The sequence below is a fragment of the Quercus lobata genome, chromosome 11 (assembly GCF_001633185.2).
Source record: "Quercus lobata isolate SW786 chromosome 11, ValleyOak3.0 Primary Assembly, whole genome shotgun sequence".
Classification (NCBI taxonomy): Eukaryota; Viridiplantae; Streptophyta; class Magnoliopsida; order Fagales; family Fagaceae; genus Quercus; species Quercus lobata.
Genome location: NC_044914.1, coordinates 54,015,604 through 54,037,297, shown reverse-complemented (window position 1 = coordinate 54,037,297; position 21,694 = coordinate 54,015,604). Strand labels below are relative to the sequence as shown.

The window sequence follows — 21,694 nt, the reverse complement described above, 5'->3', positions numbered from 1 at the left end:
CAGACATTCGTCACACGTTGGATCATGTCTTGACCATTCAGGCGGCTCATGGACAGATTTTGGTTGACATGCTCGATGAGATCCGTGTCTTGCATGCGGAGTTGGCGCAATTTAAACCACCTCCCTTTTGATGATGGATTTTGTTTGCCCTTTGGCATTCCGTCACAAAAAGGGGGAGTACTTTGTAGAGTTTTTTCTTTCAGGGGGAGTTTTATTTGTTTTTGGTTGGAGCTTGTGGAATTTAGATTGTATCTAGGTGCTTCACTTTGTACTTTACATTTTTAGCTCTTGCCATGTTTTTAAAGGGATATTCATGTTAGGGGGAGTTTTATGTTTTGTTGGTACTTTATATGTTTCTTGTTTCACACTGCTTATTGATTTATATTTATGAGTTATTCATTGATATTTGTCTTTATTTGTGTATTGTTTGAAATCAAGAAGTTAATTTGTTTACTTGTATTGTTTCCACACATGCGGTTATGCATTTTGTTTAGTGTTTCAGGGAATATACAGGTTGATTCAATTGAGCTGCTGTCTACACTTGCAACTGATGGATAGTAGTTAGGATTGAATTTGTTTTATGAGCATTATTTTGTAAAGGGCTTTTTATTTTGTAAACTTTGAGCTTCTAGTTGTGTTTTGTCACGGATTGCCAAAGGGGGAGTTTGTTAGGTTCTAAAGTCTTAGGATTTTATGTATTTAAAACTCTAATTTGTATTGTTGGCAAACCATGATCAAAACAATGTTTTAGAAGTGTTTTTATTCTAGCTCAAAGTTGTGATTTTATGTAAAGTTGGAATCGAGTTAAAGCAGGAAGTATTGTGCCTTTCGACCTGGCTCGATCAATCGAAAGACATGCTCGATCGATCGAAGCTCGGGCAGAATTTTTTTCTGCAGATTCGTCCAACTCAGCCCTAAGTGTTTTAAAATATTTTTAGGGTTTCTTATTTGTCCTAAGTATAAAAGGAAAACCCTAGCCACATTTTAGTGTTGCTCATAATTGCCGTTTGTGTAAATCTCTTGTGAGATCTAGAAGAGTTTTCCTTTACACAAACTTAGGGTTTTCAAGGAGAAGATTTATCTACACCTTGATGATCAATTCAGTTGCTGCCATTGAAGTTTAAAGAAAACACAAGCGGGTGTGCTTGTATCTGGTGGTGAATTCAAGAAAGAAGGAGTCCGTGGATTCGGAGCTTGTACATGGTCGTGTCAGTAAGTTCTACTGGTTGGTAGCAATAAAAAGTCGAGCGTGGGGGCTTGTAAGTCTTATTGTATGAACTTCGATTCTTTCAAGATAGTGGATTCAAGTTTACCTTGAGGATAGTTAGGTCAAATCCTCCCCAGGTTTTTACCGGTTTGGTTTCCTAGGTGATCATATCTTGTGTTATTTATTTTCCACTGCTTTGCATGATTTGATCTTTATTATTGTGATAACCTAGACTTGTTTAATTGGACTAAGTAACAACTTGGCTAATTACCTAAGTTTAATCAATTGTTTAAGGGGTCTAAAAACCAACACAGTTATTATTTTGCAAGAAATAAGAATGTCTTTTAACTACTCTTTTTGGTGATACGAATGTGGAGGCCATCTGTAAATCCTAGAAGTGGACTACGAGCAATGTTTCCTCCCTTGAGCCTTGTCCACCTATAAAAAAATAAAAAATTCAAGATGTCACTAATATGTATTATCCTACCACAAACTTGGTCTTGAACTCTTGATCATAGTCAAGGAAGAAACTACTATATGACCAAGGGGCCATGAGGCCCATGACCCACTTGAAATTTTAAATTTTTTAGTAGTACACATAGATTTCAGTTTGTATAATGCTAATTATGCTTTTCATATATTAATTTAGTTTTGAATGTTAGTATAATCTTGAATTATAAAATTGTTTTGGTTCATAATTTATCCCCTAACTTGTGGGGGCAATAGCACAAGTAAGACTTGGTACTAAGGGAGAAAATTACCTATATTTGGTGACCAAAACATGGAGAAAGGTAGCCAGGAACGCTTTAGCATAGTCAGCCCCTGGACATTTTCTAATTCCTCCTCCAAAAGGCATGAAATTTTTAGATACAACCAATGGGTCAAGATCCTAGTTCCATTAAAAAGAAAGAAAGAAAAAAAAAAGTCAAGGAGATTGCCCTAATGAACAGAAATAATATGAGGAAAAAGTGTGTAATAAGTACTGGTTGAATCATCCTTTTCCCCTAGGAAAGTGCTTACTAAATACCTTCCAGATATATATAAAGCTACTTAACCAAATATATGCATTTGAGAGCATACCTTTATATTCAATGTCCTTCAGTGCTCTTCGTAGTAAACCAGGAGAAACAGCTGCAATCCTAAGAACTTCATTGATTACCTGTAATTTCCACACAACAAAATGTTTATGCTTATGAGATAACTGGAATCCTCCAAAAATCCCCAAGAGATAACACGTTGAGATTGTATAAACTGACTTGAAAGGTAAAAGTCATCAACTTGTATTCATTCCATGTGAGTGTGGAACTTGGATTTTCTCTGCCTTTGAGAATTGCCTCGTGCTCCGCCTAGTAAATCATACATCACCAATGTTACTTACACCGTTACTATACACATGATATAGACTTTGTGATCAAAGAAATTTGCTCTACAGGTACATAAAATACCTGCAACTCTTGTAAAACTTTAGGTTGGTCCTCAAGTAACTTGAGAGTAAATGCTATTATTGATGAAATGGCGTCAAAGTTAGTATATAAGAGCCCAAAAAGTGAATATATGATAATGTCTTCTGTTAAGTATTTCTCCGTGTCTATGTCATTAATGGCTTGATCAAGGAAATCTCCATGATGATTTTCAGGTGAATTGATTCTCTCCTTTATTATTTTCCTCAGCATGTACACTGCCTCTGTTTGATCCTAATTAATGGATCAAAATTAAGATTTAATTAATTTACCTAAGTCATTTCCAACAAATACTTCTCCCAGAAAATTTATCTTTTCTCATTATTGTGATTACCTTCAAAGATTTATAATATGCAGTGCCAGGGATGTTCAAGGGAAACACCATAAAACAGCTCCCGCAACATTATTGAACGTCTCACTCATTTTCAGAGGTGATTTTTCATGATCATAACTAATCAATAGCTTTGCACCGAAATGTAAAATCAACTGCAGTGTCCAGGAAAGATAGATATGTTATAATTTGAAGACAACGAATTCTACAATATCCTAGAAGAACAGGATACTAGATCTCCATTTTACTGAAATTTGAGAGAGTATTTCAAAGTCAAGATTTTATTTTATAAATAAATATAATGGACTATATACACTTTTAGAATTAAAATATTTAATATAAATTATGAATTGCATCCAGTTTAAATGAAAATGATCCTTTTACATTGAGGAAATTAGTCTAGCTATATCAAGGAAAATTGGAACTTACAACAGAAGCGGCGTGTTTCACTTCAACAGAAGGCTGACTTGACCATGTTTGTAGAGCTTTTACGACTAATTCTTCAATTTGAGAAAGCAACGTTTTCTCAAGGGCCTCTGCACCAAGGTGATTCAATATAATGCTTCTTAAGTATCTATGGAGAAGACCATGTGCAGTTGTCTTACTTTCACCTTCCATAGTGAAGATCTTGGAATATGAATCCAAATACCATAATTCAACTGGTCTCCCTTCTTGTTTAGCGATGTGATGGTTGAATTCAGGATCTATTGATACAACAACAGGACAACCCGCCAAACTAGTTCGAAATATTGGTCCATATCTAAGAAGGGAAAAAAAAAAAGGTTAGTTTGTTTGTCTCATTAATCGGTTTAACATAGGAGAACTGGATCCTAATTAAGTCTAGTGAAAATCGTAAAAACAGCAGTTCAACCGTAAAAATTAGGAACCAAACCCTTTTTCAATTCTTTGATCAATCTGGTTTTTAAACCATGAAATATGGAGAAAATAAATATAAATAAATAATAATAAAAAGGAAAAGGAAAACAAAAATGGTTAGGATATAAATGGAGAGGAAAGAAAGTGGGAAATTTGGAATTTTTTCATCCAGATTCACCATTTTTTTTTCCATCCGAATTGGGATGAAAATGGGAGAAGAAGTAACATTGAAAACAAAATTACAAATTTACCCCTCCACTATTATGTTACAGAATTATAATATAATAAGATATAATAGTAATTTACTCTCTATCGTTCTACATTTTTTCCTTCCTTCATATACCAAACACACATGGTGAAAATACAAATATTTTCTATCATTTGACTTTTTAATAATTCTCCTAACTAAAGTTACTAAACAAAGCCTTAAGTTACCTTTATAGGAAGCCAATGTGAATATAACTAAGTTTTCCATTACTGTATTTTTTTTTTTTAGGAGTAGTTGGCACCAAAGTGAGATAACAAGATCATACTTTTGACCAGCAATAAATAGAAAGATTTTTTTTTAAATTCCGAATTGTGTAGGTTTGTGTATGAATTTAGAATACGAAGATGTTGAGCAGGTGTACGTTAAGTCCCACAAGTTGGACTTGTATTTAAAAAATATGAGGAATATTAGCGGTGTTGTGTCACAAATGGTATCACACTATCACATATATATATATATATATATATATACAGAGTAAAAAATGGCATAGTAATCAAAAAAGAATAGAAAGTATGATTTCAAATAAAATAAAATGAAGAAAAAGAATACATGTGACCCATCCTAGTTAATATATTGAAGATCCATAACCAATTCAAAAATTTTGTTGTAGCATTTTTGTGTGTGTTTACATATATAATATAAAAGATACATGTATAATTAAATTCATATATACAAATATTACAAAAACACACACAATTAGTTGCATATTACCTTTGAGCTCTCTTTTTGAAAAATGGTATATCAGACAAGAGAATAATAGAAGGTATGACTTTAAATAAAAGAAAATACATGTGACCGATTCTAGCTAGCTAATACATTGAAGATCCATTTAAGATACATATATAATTAAATTCGTACAAATTAAATATCGCAAAAACACACACAATTAGTTGCCTATAACCTTTGAGCTCTCTTTTTGATAAATGGGTGGACATCTAGAGAGTAACTGCGAACGTTCAGCTGAAAGGACTCTCCAATAATGGGTAAGCCCATAGAACCCGGAGGGAGGACTCCATTGCACTTTGGATTGCTCCATTTGTTTAGCCAATAAGTAAAATATATGACAACTACTGCCACAATACACATTCCTTCTATCCACCACATTTTTAACTCCTTTCTTGTATAGAATATGGTTAAGATGGTGTAGAAATCTCTGAAGCAAGTCGTGGTTTGTTGGTAAAGCTCTCGCTCTATATATGCCACTCCATAAATGAATGTGATATTAGAAATGAAAAAGTCCGCAGATAACTGTTGGATTTGAAAGGAATTAAATAAGGAATGCAGAAAATTAATCCTATATTTTGCTGATAGAGATGGTGTTTTACGTGTGATACATGCATGGTGATTGGTGAGATAAATAAAAGGCAACTCCCAGCGTTATGGATTTACATTTTCCTTAGCAGCACTCCTGCCGATCGATACTGGAAATCAGAATTTTCCTTACCAGGATTGATGTAATCTAATGTTTAGATAAAACAGACAAATTTTAAAATGGACCAAAAAATAAAAAATAAAAACAAAAATTCAACAACACATCTAAATAGAAACCCTTTGTCTCATTTTCTTTTAGTAATGCAAAGAACACACCGCTTCTCACACTCAAATCAACACCTTATTTATGTGTCAACTCTTAATTGGATTTCAGCATTTTTAAGTATATGTGGTGGATCCATATAAAAATGTTGAATTCAATTAGAAGTTGACACACAGATAGAATGTAAATTTTGACAGTAGAAAGAAACATGTCGCTAGGATTGGATTTGTAGTATGGGATAGATAAATTGTGGTATCCAATCAGGAGTTCATACATAAAGCAGGGTGTAGATTTTTGCACGTAGCCATATAAGTTGACGGACAAATGGCTTATTACTCCTAGTCTCCAGCCAATACGTGAAAGCTTTACTTGCATGAAATGCCCACCTAGACTTCCATTTGGATTTGTCTCATCCCAAGGCCCAGACCATGGGACCATATGTGGAGGACTATAACTCTATAATGCAATGGTCTATCCTTTTAGGAGGGGTAGAAATGGTGACACAGGCAGGGTCAAAGAAATTAAATCAACAAAGTGTGTAATAGGGGTTAATCTCGAGATTTCAACGTTAATTCGTCAAGTATACCATTAATATATATTTCAGTGGCATTAGCAATTACAATTTACATTATGCCACCTACAAGCCAAAATTTAGTAACTACGCCATATGAATCTTAGGAAAAGTGGTTAAAAGAGTAGAAAACTTAACTCATATATTGAGGCCAAAAGCCTTGTAATTTAATTGACTGGCACTGCTTGACATTTCCAAGGTATTTAAAATTCAAATCCCCTCTCTCCCACTATACTTATAGAATTATAATATTAAAAAAAAAAAAAAAAGAGAAAAAAATAATAAATAAAACTTTGGGAATTCTAGTCATTCTCACCTAGGGTGAGTCTTTCTTCTCATTCTGGGTGAGTGCTCCTTCTCACGCTGTGTGATTTATTTTTTTTTTTTTTTTTTTTTTGGTCAGCTCTTGATTTCGTTTTCTTCTCTTTTCTTACGCAATCCAATCCTTTCTTTTCTTATGCTGTGTGAGTTAGTTTTTCTTTTTTTCAGCTCTTGCTTTCATTTTCCTTTCTTTTCTTTCGCAATCCAACACCCCTAGATATTATTCTCTTTTCACCTAAACTATGGACTCTGTTTTCATAGATAAGTTACAGAGTATCACGTTGACTGAGGAAGAAGGCGAAGTTATCACTGTGGAGGCCACTCATAGGGAGAAAATTCTTGAACAATGCTCACTTAGTCTCTTTGGGTGTTTCCTTACAAAAAGGCCATATAATCAGAGAGCTACCAAAGAGCTTCTTAGGTCCGTATGGAAGTTTGGTACGGACTTGAGGATTGTTGACGTTGGGGATGGCTTGTTCCAATTTAAGTTAACTTTGGAAAGCCAACTGGAGTGAGTGTTGAACAATGGCCCTTGGAGTTTCGATAATCATCCACTGGTGTTTCGTCGATGGGGGAGGGGAATGGCAGTGAACTCAATTACCTTTACCGTGCTTCCTATTTGGGTACAGGTACGGGGTTTACCTTTCGACTTGATATCCGAAGAGGCAGCCAGGGACATAGGTAGGGGCCTGGGACAAGTGGTGGAGATTGAACATAAGGCTTTTACGTCGGAACAAGCCCGGTTCATCAGGATCAGAGTCGAGATTGCCATTGACAAGCCGTTACGTCGAGGCAGTTTCGTTGTTAATCCTGAAGGTGATAAGGTACATATTGGCTTTAGATATGAAAGGCTTGTTGGACTATGTTTCCAGTGTGGCTGCCTGGGTCATGAGGTGAGAGATTGTTCAACTTCTAGATGTTCAACTCGGAGCGAACTTCCATACGGTAATTGGCTAAAAGCAGGCTTAAGGAAGTTGGGGGACAGATCGGATGGAAGAAAGAAGAGTCCTCCTCGACGTGAACCACCACAGGGTGAGGCAAATGGGTTTAAGCTTCAAACACACTCATCCAATACGGTGGTGACCGCCGTAACTGATGACCAGGATGGTGCCCGAAGCCCAAGTGGAGTGGAAGGATCAAACCCGGATATTCAGGGAGTACAAAATTCGAATATGGATAGCCACGAAACAGTAGGTCCTCAAATTTTGAATTTGAAACTCACCCACTTCTCAACAACTCTATCTCACGTTGATAGCATTCCTGTTGAAGATAAGGTTGACATAGCTAAGGACTCTGAGGCAATGATAATTGTTGCCCTTGAGGAAGCCGAAAATTGGGTGAGTGTCCAGTGGATTATGCTAGTGAAAAGTTCATGCACTTAAGGAGTATTAATTTGGGGCAAGATGAGAAAATATCTTCACCAGGTTTTGAGGGATCAGAGATATGTTTTAAAGTTGGTTGTGGTAACATGCAAGGAAACAAGAATACTAGTAAGGGTGGGCTTAAAAGAAGTGGTAATAAAGATAAAAGGTGGGAGTCAATCCTTGCATAGCCCAAAAGAAGTTGAACCCATGGAGAAGTCTACAATTGGAAGCCGGAAAGTAATGAGGAATTGGAAGAAGCTTATCACAAGTCCTTAGACTCTTATTAGTTCTTCAATTGTAGATGTGGAACTTAGGCAAAAATGGAAGCAAGCAGAAACCATGAATAAGGAGACTACGAGTAAAGGAGAAAAGAAAAATAGAACTGTGGAAAATGAGCAATGCGTTGTGTCAACTATGGAATCAATGGAGGTTGCACGGCAACCATGCCGGGCATGAAGACACTCCTAAGATGAAAAAAAAAAAAAAAACCCTCATCACTTTGATGTCCATGTAAATCAAGGTGTCGTTTGGCAGGTTTTCTGGGCATTCAAGTGAAGATTCGCTTTTCTTACCGTAGTTTGGATTTTGAAATTTTTTCTTTGTTTCTTTTCTTTTTTTACGACATAATCGTGCTACTCTAGCGAATGCTAGTGTTGCAAAAGAGAAAAATGGGTCATATGTCTCTCTTTCTCTTCCCAGTGTATATCATATTTCTTAATTAATAAAGTCTACTATCGTTTCCTCTAAAAAAAAGATATTTAAAAATAAATAAATAACTTGTATATTGAGGATTGATTAAATTACGTTGTTCTTTTATATCACATGTGACAATAATGGTAGGATTATTGGATTTTATTGGATAAAACAACATCATCTTTTATATAAAAGAAGGGTTACCTGTAAACAATCAATCTTATTCAGCATCAATACTTCAACGTCTTCTTTTATTCTTAGAGTAGTGTAATCCTTTTCATCCCAAAAAAAAAAAAAAAAAAAAATAGTGCAATTCTTCACTTCAATTTCGTTGCCTTGTTGGAAAATAGAACTCAACAAGAACTTGAAACAAAACCCTAATTTTATTAATAAAAAAAATGGTATATTTCAATACCTTATTAAAGAAATCTGAATTCTAAACTAAAACTTAAATCAAAATCCTTCTCTTCAGATAATCCCATCCAAAAGAATTTCCAATGAAATGTAAATTCAAGAAAATTTAGGAACAACTATTGAGTAGTTCACATATTCCTTACAAATACATTGAGAAAGAGAGAGAGAGAGAGAGAATATTAATACCAAAAATAAAATATAGAGTATCTTATTTTGCGTGAAACCGGAACTTTTCATCTCAATATTGAACATCCTGTTATTTTGCATGAAATAGGATTTTTTTTTTTTTTTTTTTTTTTTTTTATAGATGTGATAGAATCTCAACATATGACGTTTGCTCCATGATGATTGCTCTTTTAATTATATATTTTTCTTCTTTGAAAAATTAACATGGAGGCCATCTATAAAAACCAGAATAGGACCTCGAGCAATTTTTCCTCCCTTGACCTTTGTCCACCTAAATATAAATAAAAATTTAAGAGGTCACTAATAGGGAATAATATCCTACCACAACAAGGTTTGTGATCATCTTGTTGTGGCAATAGCCCAAGCCCCATGTAAGTGACACTATGAAGGGGAACAAATTACCTATATTTGGTGACCAAGACATGGAGGAAGATAGCCATGAACGTTTTAGTATACTCTGCCCCTGCACATTGTCTAATTCCTCCTCCAAAAGGCATGAAATTCTTAGATACAACAGATGGGTCAAGATCCTGGTTCCATTAAAAAAAATTGTTGTCAAGGATATTTCCATATCAGTTAAAAGCAATAGTATGGGGAATTTAAAAAGGGTGTATAATAACTGGTTAAGTCTTCTCTTTACTCTAGTAAGGTTGCTTATTACGTACCTTCCAGCGCCATGGGTTGAAAGCAAGTGGATCCTTGTAAGTGTTTGAGTTTAATTGAAGTGCAGAATTTGCAATCATAATGGTCCAACCAGACGGAATTGTATATCCTGGTAAGCATTTAGCCAATCATTTAAACTTTGTAACCGAATATAAAGACACTGAACCAAATATACGCATTTGAGAGCATACCTTTAAATTTTATATCCTTCAGTGCTTTTCGTAGTAAACCAGGAGAAACATTTGCGATCCGTAAAACTTCATTGATTACCTGTAATTTCATACAACAAAATTTTTATGTTTATGAGACAATTGGAATCCTCTACACCACAAACAGAGAATATTTTGAGATTCTGGAACTGACTTGAAGGGTAAAAGTCATTGACTTATATTCTTCCCATGTGAGAATGGAATTTCGATTCTTTCTAGCTTTGAGAATTGCCTTGTGCTCGGCCTAATATATGATATATCATCAGTGTTTCAACATTACCATACACAAAATTAAGTGCTAAAAGAAATTTGTTCTACATGCACATACAGTCAACTCTTGTAAAACTGCTGGACTGTCCGCAATTAACTTGAGAGCTAATGATAATGCTGTTGAAATCGCCTCAAAGGTAGCAAATGAGATCCCAAAAACCCAACGGGCGAGAAAATCTTCTGATAAGAATTTCTCCTTATTCATGTTATTTATGGCTTGATCAAGCATATCTTCATGTTTTCCAGGTGAATTCATTTTCTCTTTTACTATTTTCCTCAACATGGTCAATGCCTCCTTTTGATCCTGAATGAAAATGAAGATTTTAGATTAATGTATTCGAGTAATTTAAACAAATACTTGTTGGGAGAATTTATAATGCAAGAATTTATCTTTTCTCATTAATTATTTCGGTTACCTTCAAAGATTTATGGTATGCGAAACCAGGAATATTCAAGGGAAATGACATAAAACCTCCGGCGGCATTGATTAACTTCTCACTCAATTTCATGGGTGATTTTTCAGCATCATAACTAAACATTATACTCTTTGTACTGAAATCAAACACCATCTGCAATGTTCAGAAAGATGTTGGGATTTAATGTTTGCAAATCCTTATGACAATGTATATATGTATCAAATATGGCTGGAACAACGTTTATTCAAGTCAGGTTAAGTCAAAAAAAATTAAATTTGATTGTCCTAATAAAAGTTTCTAACATTTTCTCAACAAAAAAAATTATTAAAAAAAAACAGTTAGGTAAATAAGTCAAGCATTGAAGAAAGATTTGAAAACCTGAAAATTTTGCTCAAGCAAAATTTTGGATTTGGTTGAGCGAAACAATAAGTCAGACAAAGTTTTCACCTAATTCAAACTCTGCATTCACTTGAGCAAGATCGCCAAACATTGAATTCTATTTTTACTTGAGGAAGGATTTTTGCTGACCTTTAACCTACATATATATAAATACACCTTGATGAAAGACTTTAAAACCCAAGAGGGCTGACATCCCATTTCAAACCTAAAGAGCCCTCTCTTGAGCTTAAAAACAAAGATATCCTTTGTTTGACCTTGTGTCAGTGTGTACACTGACTTCTTAGAGGTTGATTGATCTTCTATCTAAGAGTTATTCAAGTTTGATAGTTAGAATGATATGGGGTCAAAACAAAATTTTCAAGAGTTATGTTGTAACATGAATGACAAAAATTTGTAACACTACGGAAGAAATGTGTCTACTGCGAAAATTGTAACTTACAATGGAAGCAGCATGTTTCACTTCAACAGAAGACTGAGTTGACCATGTTTCTAGGGTTTTACTAACAAATACTTCAATTTGAGGAAGTAATTTTTCCTTAAGTGGTTCAGCACCAAAGTGATCCAATATAATGCTTCTTACGTATTTGTGGATAACACCAAGTGCAGTTGTCCTACTTTCTCCTTCCATAGAGAAAAGACTGGAAAATGAATCCATGTACCATAATTCAACTAATTTCCCTTCTTGTTTAACGATGTAATGGTTGAATTCAGGATCTACTGATATTACAATCGGTCGACCCGCCACACTAGTTCGAAATATTGGCCCATATCTAAAAGAAAGGAAAAAAAATTACATTAGTGATAGCTTTTTTAGCTAATCAATTTGGAGGAATCAACATTTATCCTATCCTATTCTAGACTAAATTATACTTTTGATACTTTATCTTTAGGAGTTGTTTTCATTTTGGTTCCTCATGTTTAAAAATTTTCATTTCTTCCTTAATGTTTGTATATTTTTCAATATAAACATTTTGCTCGTTTCCATGAATGATGTGGCTGTTAAATGCAAACTTAATGAAAATATATAAAAAAAATAAAAATTTCCATTGCATGACAACTAAACCAATCAAAATATGTCACTTCAATTAATATATATGAGTTTGCATAATCCGAATCTATAATATTTATTCTTCTTCCTCATCTTTTCGCACAAACACAGAGTTTGGTAATACCCAACAATTTATACAAGGGTATTTTAGGAAATTTGGTAAGTAGGGTGGCACAAGCTCCAAGTGATTTAAAAAATTCTGTTACTTTTATTGTGACTTAATAGAAAATTAGATGGTGCAGGTTAATTTGCTCATTCTAAATATTATTTGGTTTTGAAGTTTATGCAGGATTAAAATATACCCCATAGTTAGGGGATGAAAGTGCAATAAAGCCCCAAAAAATGGAGATACACGCCTAACATGTTGCATAAAACTACAAATATAGATTCTTATAAAAAAAACAAAAGAGAGAGAGAAGAAGAAGAAGAAGAAGAAAAATTAGAAGAATAAGAAGAAGTCAAATACAAATTAAAGGTTATAACCAATGAATAATTAAGGCTCTTGTTTATGCAATACAGGTTGGTAGGCGACCTTACTCTATTTTTAAAGAGTTTGATTTTGGAATATGAATCCATAAAATATTATTTAGGGAAATGACGCCTGTCATTACAACCTCTATACACACTCATATAAATATAAATATATATATATAATTATACATATGTCCACACACATACAAAATCATACCTTTGAACTTTGTTTTTAATAAACGGGTGGAGGTCTAGAGAGTAACTAGGAACAATTAACTGAAGAGAGTCTCCAATAAAGGGTAGGCCCATAGAACCTGGAGGGAGGACTCCATTGCATTTTGGATTCCTCCATTTGTTTAGCCAGTAACTACAATATGCTACAACCACTGTTACAAGACACAATCCAACTGTCCATGTAACACCCTGACCCAATTTTTATAATTAAACTATGTGTTTAAGTGGTTAAGTATTATTAATATTTTAAGCCACTTACTTACAAAGTATTTAATAAACATATTATTTTATAATGTCATTGAATAAGAATTGTAAAGATTATAAATAATTGAAATGGCTATTTGTATTATAAATATATACTTAGTATGTGCAAAACTATATTAAGTGGTTAAGTTATGAGATATATATATATATATATATATATATATAGTTGTTGGTGTTTCAACTATGTATGATGCATGAGATATTATAGAACATATATGCTCTTTTAATGTGATGAATATAATTTTATAAAGTTAAGGATATATATATATATATATATATATATATGTATATGCAAAGTGATATTATTTTTGTAGAAAGGTGTGAGTGTGAATGCAAGAAATTATTTTGTAGGAAAGTTTGAGTGTGAATGCAAGAAAGTTGGAAAGTGAGTGTGATTTTTCTTTCCCTAGCCATACACGTATTCCACCCAAAAGTCCCCTTCTCTTATCTGATTTTGCTGCCCCAAAAGTCTTCCCCTCAACTCATTTTCTTGGCTGCACCAGACAGAAAGTCCAGCCCTCTTTCCCTACTCTTTTCCTTGTTCTTTGTTTCTTTCTTCTCCCCTTCTTACATGGCAGCCCTCCCTCTCTCACCAAAACAAAATATCCCTCTCTAAAGAAGAAATTAAAGGGTTAATACTAAAATTTCAGCTTCAAATTGTTGGGGGTAAGTAATCAAAACTTCATTTGTTTATTTCTACTTCTTTAACCTCTATCCTGATTTTATAGGCTGAATTATGATTCTGTTTTAGTGATTTGAAGGTTTGATGATATTATGGTTTATTTAATGTTTAAAAACATATTTTAGTATGTTAATTATAGGTATAAAAATAACCAAATGAAATTAAGGCCTATTGCTATTTGTTGATGATTTTGTAAGAATATGTACTGAAGCTGTCACTGTGACAGATTCTGTGTTCATGCATGTTAAATTATGTATTAAATTGTATATAGTGAATTTGGATGATAGGGATAATTCCTATGAAACCCAAGACACTTGTGGTTGTTATTGAATTGGTCTCACAGCATTTGGATTAATATAAAAATAATGGTTTAATTTATAAGTTGCATGAAATTCTGTCAGGAAAGATTTGAGTATGCTGTTTTGCGTGATTTTTAGTAAATCATGGGTTTATGCTTTGACTCCGAAATTTTTATGACATATACTGGACATAGAGGAGAGTAGTTTTGTAAATTTTCATGACAATTGGATATGCGTAAACAGCCCATTTTTATTTTACAAATGTAGCATACGCTGCTGGAATAAAACAGTGAACAGTAAGGGACATGCCTAACTTTGAGGATTTAATTCCAAAGTTAGGTTGAATGTTTTAAGCTATAATTTAATATGCTCATCCTTTGGTATGTTAGAATCATATATAAATTTTATGAATTGATTTCTCTATGATTTAGTACATCATGTTGTCTGATGAATGCATTTTGTGTTTGTGGGAACCTCTTTGAGGTGTGATTAGGATTTCCTTGATTCTAAGAGATAGGTTTTGAGATGAATGTGTAAGTTTATGATAAGGAATTATAGATAGTAATAAGCTTTGATATTTGGTTTAGGTGTTACCAGTATCTAAGTCTAAGCTCCTTCGACTTTAGGCTCTCGGTTCCTCTGCTTTCAGGTAAGGGATAAGTTATATTTGGTAAGTCATGAGGTTATTTTAAAGTATATTATGCATTAAAATGTTTTTGATTAGAGATATGGCATGTAATCATTATTCTGACAAAGATATGTTCGTGAGTTTTCGAAACCTTATGTATATGATTTCAGCATATTGATGTTATTACTGATTCCGCGAACATGATGTTTAAAGAAAAGAATGGAAATGCTATTATCATGAAATGTCATGCAAAACAAGAAATTTCAGTATGATGTAAAGTATGAAATGTTTTCGGGTTATGTCCTCTGGTAATCTGAACTCGGCTAGTAGGGGTTAATTACTGGCTTTCCATGAAAAAATGTTATATGTTTGGCCATTTAAAGTAGAGGAAATGGGGCTGCCTGTAACTCTAGGCCATTTAAAGTAAAGGAAATGGGGTTGCCCGTAACTCTAATCTGAATAAGGCCTTCTACCCAATGTGTACGGACGGCGGGAAGGAATAAAACCTTGAGGAGATGTGCCATCAGGCCTCTCAAAGAGGACAATATCATGCACACGGGGTCACCCAAATGTGATGAGGCCTTCTCTGTACAGCTTATCAAACATGGACTAACCAATATGTTATGAACAGCTATGTTATGTTATTAATCATGAGAGAATTATTTTGTTTAAATGCATTGTGAAAAGTGAAAGCTCTCATGGCAAGAAGAAGTTTCTGATGAAAAGAAAAGTTGTTCGTTAAATATAAAAGTTTCTGAAGTTCTATTGTGCTATAAAGATAAAGTTTCTGATAAAAGTACAAGTTTATGTTTAAAAGTTATCAGATATCTGTTTTTATGAAAGGTTAAGTTTTATGATCATGAAAGTTATAGCATTTTATGAGAAGAAGTTTATAAAGAAAAGTTTTCTTATTAGTCAAGACGTTTCTAGTTTAATACAAAGTTGTCGATTATCTGATTTAAATTAAAATAATTATTTTGTAATGAGAATATATATATGGCGACTTTGTAGGAAATGAAAGAAGTTTAATCCAAAAGGTTTTGGTAATATTGACCTGATAAGAAAAATGAGAACAATTATTTTCTATGAAGAGCGTATAAGTTATTATTATGAATAGTATAAAATACTATGCATGAAAAGATGTTCTCCTATTCAAATATTCATAAAATGAAATGATTTAATTTACATGTATCCTTATTGAATTCTCATATATCTTACCTTTACTGAGCTGTGTAGCTCACCCCTTCCACTCTTTCAGTTAGCAGGTTTTATTTTGGAGCAGAGGAAGCCTTAGTTGAGTTTGGAAGGAGCTAGTTCTAGTTTTATATGTATAGATCCTAAATTAGCAATTTGATGTTTAGCTTTGTAGTATTGTGTATTTTAGGATCTAAAAAAAGTTGTGTACCTTAAAGTATTAAGAGATGCATTATGTGAAAGTGTGGAAATTAAATGATTGGTGGATTATGTTATATTTTGAGTACAGTGTAGATGCTCTGACTATCAAGTGAAAAATGATATCAAGAAGTAAAGAAACAAGAAAATTATTCTGAAAAGAAAAAGAAAAGCTTTTGGAAAATTTTTGTAAAAGTTAAGTTGGTTCTTGTTAATATCAGGTTTAAACTTGATATTAGCATGCCGGTTAAGGTCACAAATCCAGGTATCGGGTTTGGGGCGTGACAGTCCACATTTCTGACTTTATTTTTACTTGTAGTATTCTAAAGATGGTGTTGAAATCTAAGAGGGGAAAAAAAAAAAGTAGTAGTTTGTTGGTAGACCTCTTGCTCTCCCTCTCAGAAATGGATATGATATAAGAAGTGCAGTCTTATGGAAATGGTTGGATTGATGGTGTTTAAATATAGCAAGGATAGATTATAAAAGAGCATCCAAAAGAATTGCATCAGCCTCTATTGGAGCATCCGTGAAGCCAAATTTTTAGTTTTTTAAGAGCAACTCCAACAGATTATCTAAATTTTTACACTATTTGGACAATGAACAGTAACATTTAACTTTTACCTACCTACTTTTTCAAATACATTTTCCAACAAATTCTCTATCCTTTTCTTCATCTCATTTAAATACTATTTCTTCATTCATTCTTTATTCTTTTTTTATCATCATTTATTCTTCCTATATTCATTCCCAACAATTATATTTTTCAATGAAAAGTGTTATATCCATAATATTTTTCACAATACTTTCACAAGAATCACATCAAAATCTTATGTGAAAAGTTGTTATTAGTTCTAATTTGAACCCACCACTAAAATTATTTTTTTACTCACCAATATTAGCTAATAACAATCTATTACTTAAAATTTATTGTGAAAATATTGTAATAGCATTTCTTAATTGCCATTTCTTATTTTTTATATTATTTTTCCTTTCTTAATTTCATCCATACGTTTCTTCTTCTTTTTTCCATTGGTTTTTTCTACACCACACACGTATCCCACTCCTATCTCTATCTACCCTTCTTTTTTCTTTTTCTAGTTCAGTCTGGATCACTTTCTTCAGCTGTCTCTCTCTCTCTTTCTTTCTCTAGCTCTCTCTTTTTTTTTTACTTTTTCTATTTCTACTTGATTCTAGAACACTCTCTCCCTCTATCTCACACAAACAAATTCCCTCTCATACACACATAGATCACCAGCAGAGAAGTGGAGATCGGCATTTTACACAAATCGGCGTTCTACATTTTTTTTTTTTTTTTTGTTCTGGTTTGATTAGTTTTATTTTATTGTTTAGATTTCATTAGGCTTATGAGAAAGATTGTTTTTGTATTTCAAATCTTTCAATTGGGCTTTGTGTTTTTGTTTTGATTGTGGTATGTTTTAGTTTGTAACTGTTGAGATAGAGAAGCACGAAAGAGTGAAGAACGAAAGAGAAAAGGAATGAGAGAGAAAGAATTATTTTTTTATTCAACCGGGTATTATTTTAAGGGAGAATATTGTCTAGAGGTGCTACAGTAATTGTTACAGAGTTCTCTACTTGTAGAGAAGCACTGTAGCAATTCTAATCTAAAAAATGGAGATGGAGAAGCTGTTGGAGTGGGTTTTTGGGTTGAACAATGGGGTTGTTCTCCAAAAAATAGATATAGATAAGCTATTGGTGATGCTCTTAGCACCACAAATAGTTACTTTATTTATTTTACATTCTCACATCCAACAACAGTGGTTTTATTTTAGCTTTTAATACAATAAAATAATATAAACATTATAATAAAATAATATTTCATTCAACCACCAAAACACAACCACAACTAGCATCAAAGCACTGCACAGAGACATGGAGAGAGAGAAAGTAGTGTGAACGCTACATAGAGACACTGAGAGAGGAAAAGTAGTGTGAACGCAAAATGAATAAAAAATGAGAAAAGTAGTATGAACACAAAATAAATAAATAAAAATTTTAATAGAATCCTGAATATGCATTCACAATTTAGTAGAGTATAAAAAGAAGGTGTAATTAAATCATTTTTAAGTCAAATTTCATAAAATACACTTATTTTAGGGTGTTCAAAATAGAGCTAATAATTAACCAGAAGGAAAATTTATTTTCTTTCCTTTTGAAGATGTGGCAACTAATGGCTTTTTAGGAAATTTTTTTTAATAAGTTATTACATAAGGTGAAGGAATAGATATTCAATACTTTTGATAAGAAATAGTTATTCATCATTTTGAAGAATAGCTATTCATAAGGAATAACTATTCATTGTAATAAAAACATAACCAAACAACCGAATAGTTATGTCATAGGAATATCTATTATATTATAGTGTCTATTACAGTCTACCAAATGTACCCTTAGTTTGTCAACTAGCCACATCTCTCTCTCCAAATGGACATTTTGATCCAAAATAGTCTATGGGTGCCTAAAGGTATCAGCTTTTCACTCTAAAGAAGAGTTTATCGTTGTTGACTTCCTTTCATGTCATCACTTATTATGTCTCACGACCTTTTAATTGTATTATTGAGCTTGTCTCTCCATGAACGCCGTTTTAGCACACGACCTATAAACCTACAAAAGGAAACATCCTCATAACACGCCCAAATTTCTGACTCTAGGGCAATGGCGAAACCATTAAGGGTGGGGTGGCCATGGCCCCTTAGGTTTGAATTTATATATATATATATATATATATATATATATATATACATTTCTCAATTTTGTTTTTAGTATTTCGAACATTGGGCTCACTTATAGTGATTCACAATCCACAATATTGTTCCAACTTCTAATTGTCTAATTAATAAAAATTTAAGTATTTAAGTGAGTAGATTCTATCACGATTCAATCAAAAAGTTATTAAAAATAATTTTCGTTTATAATGCCTTTAGGAGACTGAGGTGAAATTATTATAATTATTATTATTATTATTTTACACTTTGACTTATAAGTAGTAGTGAATATATAGTGATCAATAGTCAAGCCATGTCCCATATGTTTCACAATTCACACTATGATACTATTCTTCCATATCAAGCCATAGTAAGAATTTAAGTTTCTTTCCTAAATGCTATTTATTTTTCCCAAAATAATTTAAACTTCTTATCACCAAATTTTAATTGATTTCCTTTTGTATAAGGTAAAAATTAATATATCATTCTTATTTATCATTCATGCATATTTTATTTCAATCAAAATAATTTTGTTACTTCAATATATTCAGCTATTTTTTTTTTTTAATTTTAATCTTCTCAAATATATCTGATATTAGCAAGAACTAGGTTGATTTATTACCAATCCTTAACATAATTTTAATATGTCAAAATTAAGAACTATTGATACATTCTTAAAATATTGATGTTGGCAATTTAGAAAGCAAATACACCTTTGATTCTACCATGGAAATTTCAACTTGCAAAGAACGTCCAAATCTACAGGTACAAGTTTTTTTAGCTAAATTGGTTGTTTCTTGTAAAAATGAAATTATTAAGAAATTTAATTAGTACATATTGGACAACCGTGTCATTAGAGTTTCACCACAAATTTTTGCTGTTATCCAAGCTGATTTACCTGGATTTTCTTAATAAAAATTCATGGTCTAGTTTCTCCAAAAAAAATATTAGTACTTATTGATTATTTTAATTTTCTAAAATAGCAATATTACCTACTATTTTATAAAACACTTTATTTACATCTAAACTTATTTATAGTAATATATATATATATATATATATATATAAATATGACAAAACTTAGGTACAATACCTTAGGTGTTGTTCCTTAAGTTCTCATCTTAAGATTCAATTATGTGACTACTTAACTAAAAAATATACTTCCATCTCATGAGAAAAAATCCACATAACAGAATTTTAAAAGGGAAATCTAAGAAACAGTATCTAAGTACTGTGCTTAAGTCTTGCTCATATATATATATATATATATATAATATGTAGTATGTGAACAGAAAAAATAAATTATGATATTTTAATTTGTGCCTCCAAATTTTTTTTTTTTTTTAGATAGTTACAATATGCTGCTAATCTCGCAACTCGAACCCTTTTCACCCTAAATCTCTAAGCACTTTGTGATAAAGGTAAAAATTTGACTCCAACTCATTATATGGCAATTAAAGAGACCATTTATGTACAATTTTAGTCACAAAAAATTTTTTAATGAACCATTTAACTTATGAATAATACTAGAGATACAAATTATTTTACAAATTGTTGATGTGGAGAAGATTGTTAGTAAATGAAAAAAAATGATATTAATGGTAGAGTTTAGAATAAAATATTATAAAATAATTTGTGACTGTAACATTACTCTTAACTTATTTAAATAATACACATTGATAGTCTTATAAACCACCATGTAATAAATTGGAAAAAACAGTTTACAACATGTTCCAAGCCAAAAATTTTCTAAAGATACTGGCTCCGCCTTTGGGGGATCATTGTACCAATTCAGCCTCATCCGACCCTATAAAGACTCATTTATTTCAGTGACCAAGATATGTTATCTCTGATTAATTTTACTCTTACTAATTCTAAACTACGAACGCTTTTAGTGCATGTTGACTTAATTTTAGTCTTATCTAAGTCTTCAATTACTGTATTTTTCGCATCAAAGTGAGATGACATGATGCATGTGACCATCAAAAGAAAGATTTTATCAACAACAAAAAAATTAAAATTAAATACATAAATGACAAGATTTGGATAAAAACTTGGTTGTAACTAATGGCTAAAATTCCACTAAATATCTTTTTATTAAATGTGCATTTTGACAAATCCACCATTGATTGCATTTTCTTTTTGTCTACTTTATGTTTGCAAAATTTCTAGAAGATTAAAGATCAATATATAGCTATGCCACCAATCGAATGTTGAAATTTCAAGTTTTTATATTCTGTAGTCTAAAATTATACAAAAAAAATAAGTTTATGGATTGAATAGTAAATAACATCCGATTGGCATGAAATTTGACATATATGTTAAAGAACCTAAATAACAAACAATCCAAAAGTTTGATTTTCAAAATATGTAGCAATGATAATTTTGTTTAATGGAAGTTGTAACTATTATGTACAACCAAGTTTGTAATCAAATTGTGTCCATATATATATACTTATAGAAAATGTTATATATACCATAAAAACACACAAACAGTACTAGTTATCAAAGTATAATAATAATAATAATAATAATAATAATAAAACGCACACACAATCAGTAGCATGTAACCTTTGAGCTCTCTTTTTGATAAATGGGTGGAGGTCTAGAGAGTAACTGGGAACAATCAACTGAAGGGTCTCTCCAATAAGGGGTAGACCCATGGAACCTGGAGGGAGGACTCCGTTGCACCTTGGATTGCTCCATTTGTTAAGCCAGTAAGTAAAATATATGACCAGAACTGCTACAAAACCTAATCCAATTGTCCACAT

The 21,694-nt window shown here is 32.3% G+C and overlaps 1 protein-coding gene, 1 long non-coding RNA gene and 1 pseudogene across 2 annotated transcripts; 1 reads left to right on the top strand and 2 right to left on the bottom strand.

Moving 5' to 3' along the window:
• Positions 1–1,529: 1,529 nt before the first annotated feature.
• LOC115967533 lies at positions 1,530–5,246 on the bottom strand (annotated as a pseudogene).
• Positions 5,247–9,399: 4,153 nt separating this feature from the next.
• LOC115967726 (cytochrome P450 87A3-like) lies at positions 9,400–21,694 on the bottom strand. The gene is made up of 9 exons (XM_031086856.1): positions 21,495–21,694; positions 11,622–11,952; positions 10,784–10,936; positions 10,426–10,671; positions 10,252–10,341; positions 10,080–10,158; positions 9,891–9,997; positions 9,628–9,755; positions 9,400–9,496 (listed from the first exon to the last, which is right to left on the bottom strand). The coding sequence occupies exons 1-9, from the start codon at positions 21,692–21,694 to the stop codon at positions 9,400–9,402; spliced, it is 1,431 nt and encodes a 476-aa protein (XP_030942716.1).
• Positions 13,656–16,204, top strand: LOC115967728. The gene is made up of 3 exons (XR_004086526.1): positions 13,656–13,865; positions 14,768–14,829; positions 16,067–16,204. It is a non-coding gene; the product is annotated as an uncharacterized LOC115967728 (long non-coding RNA).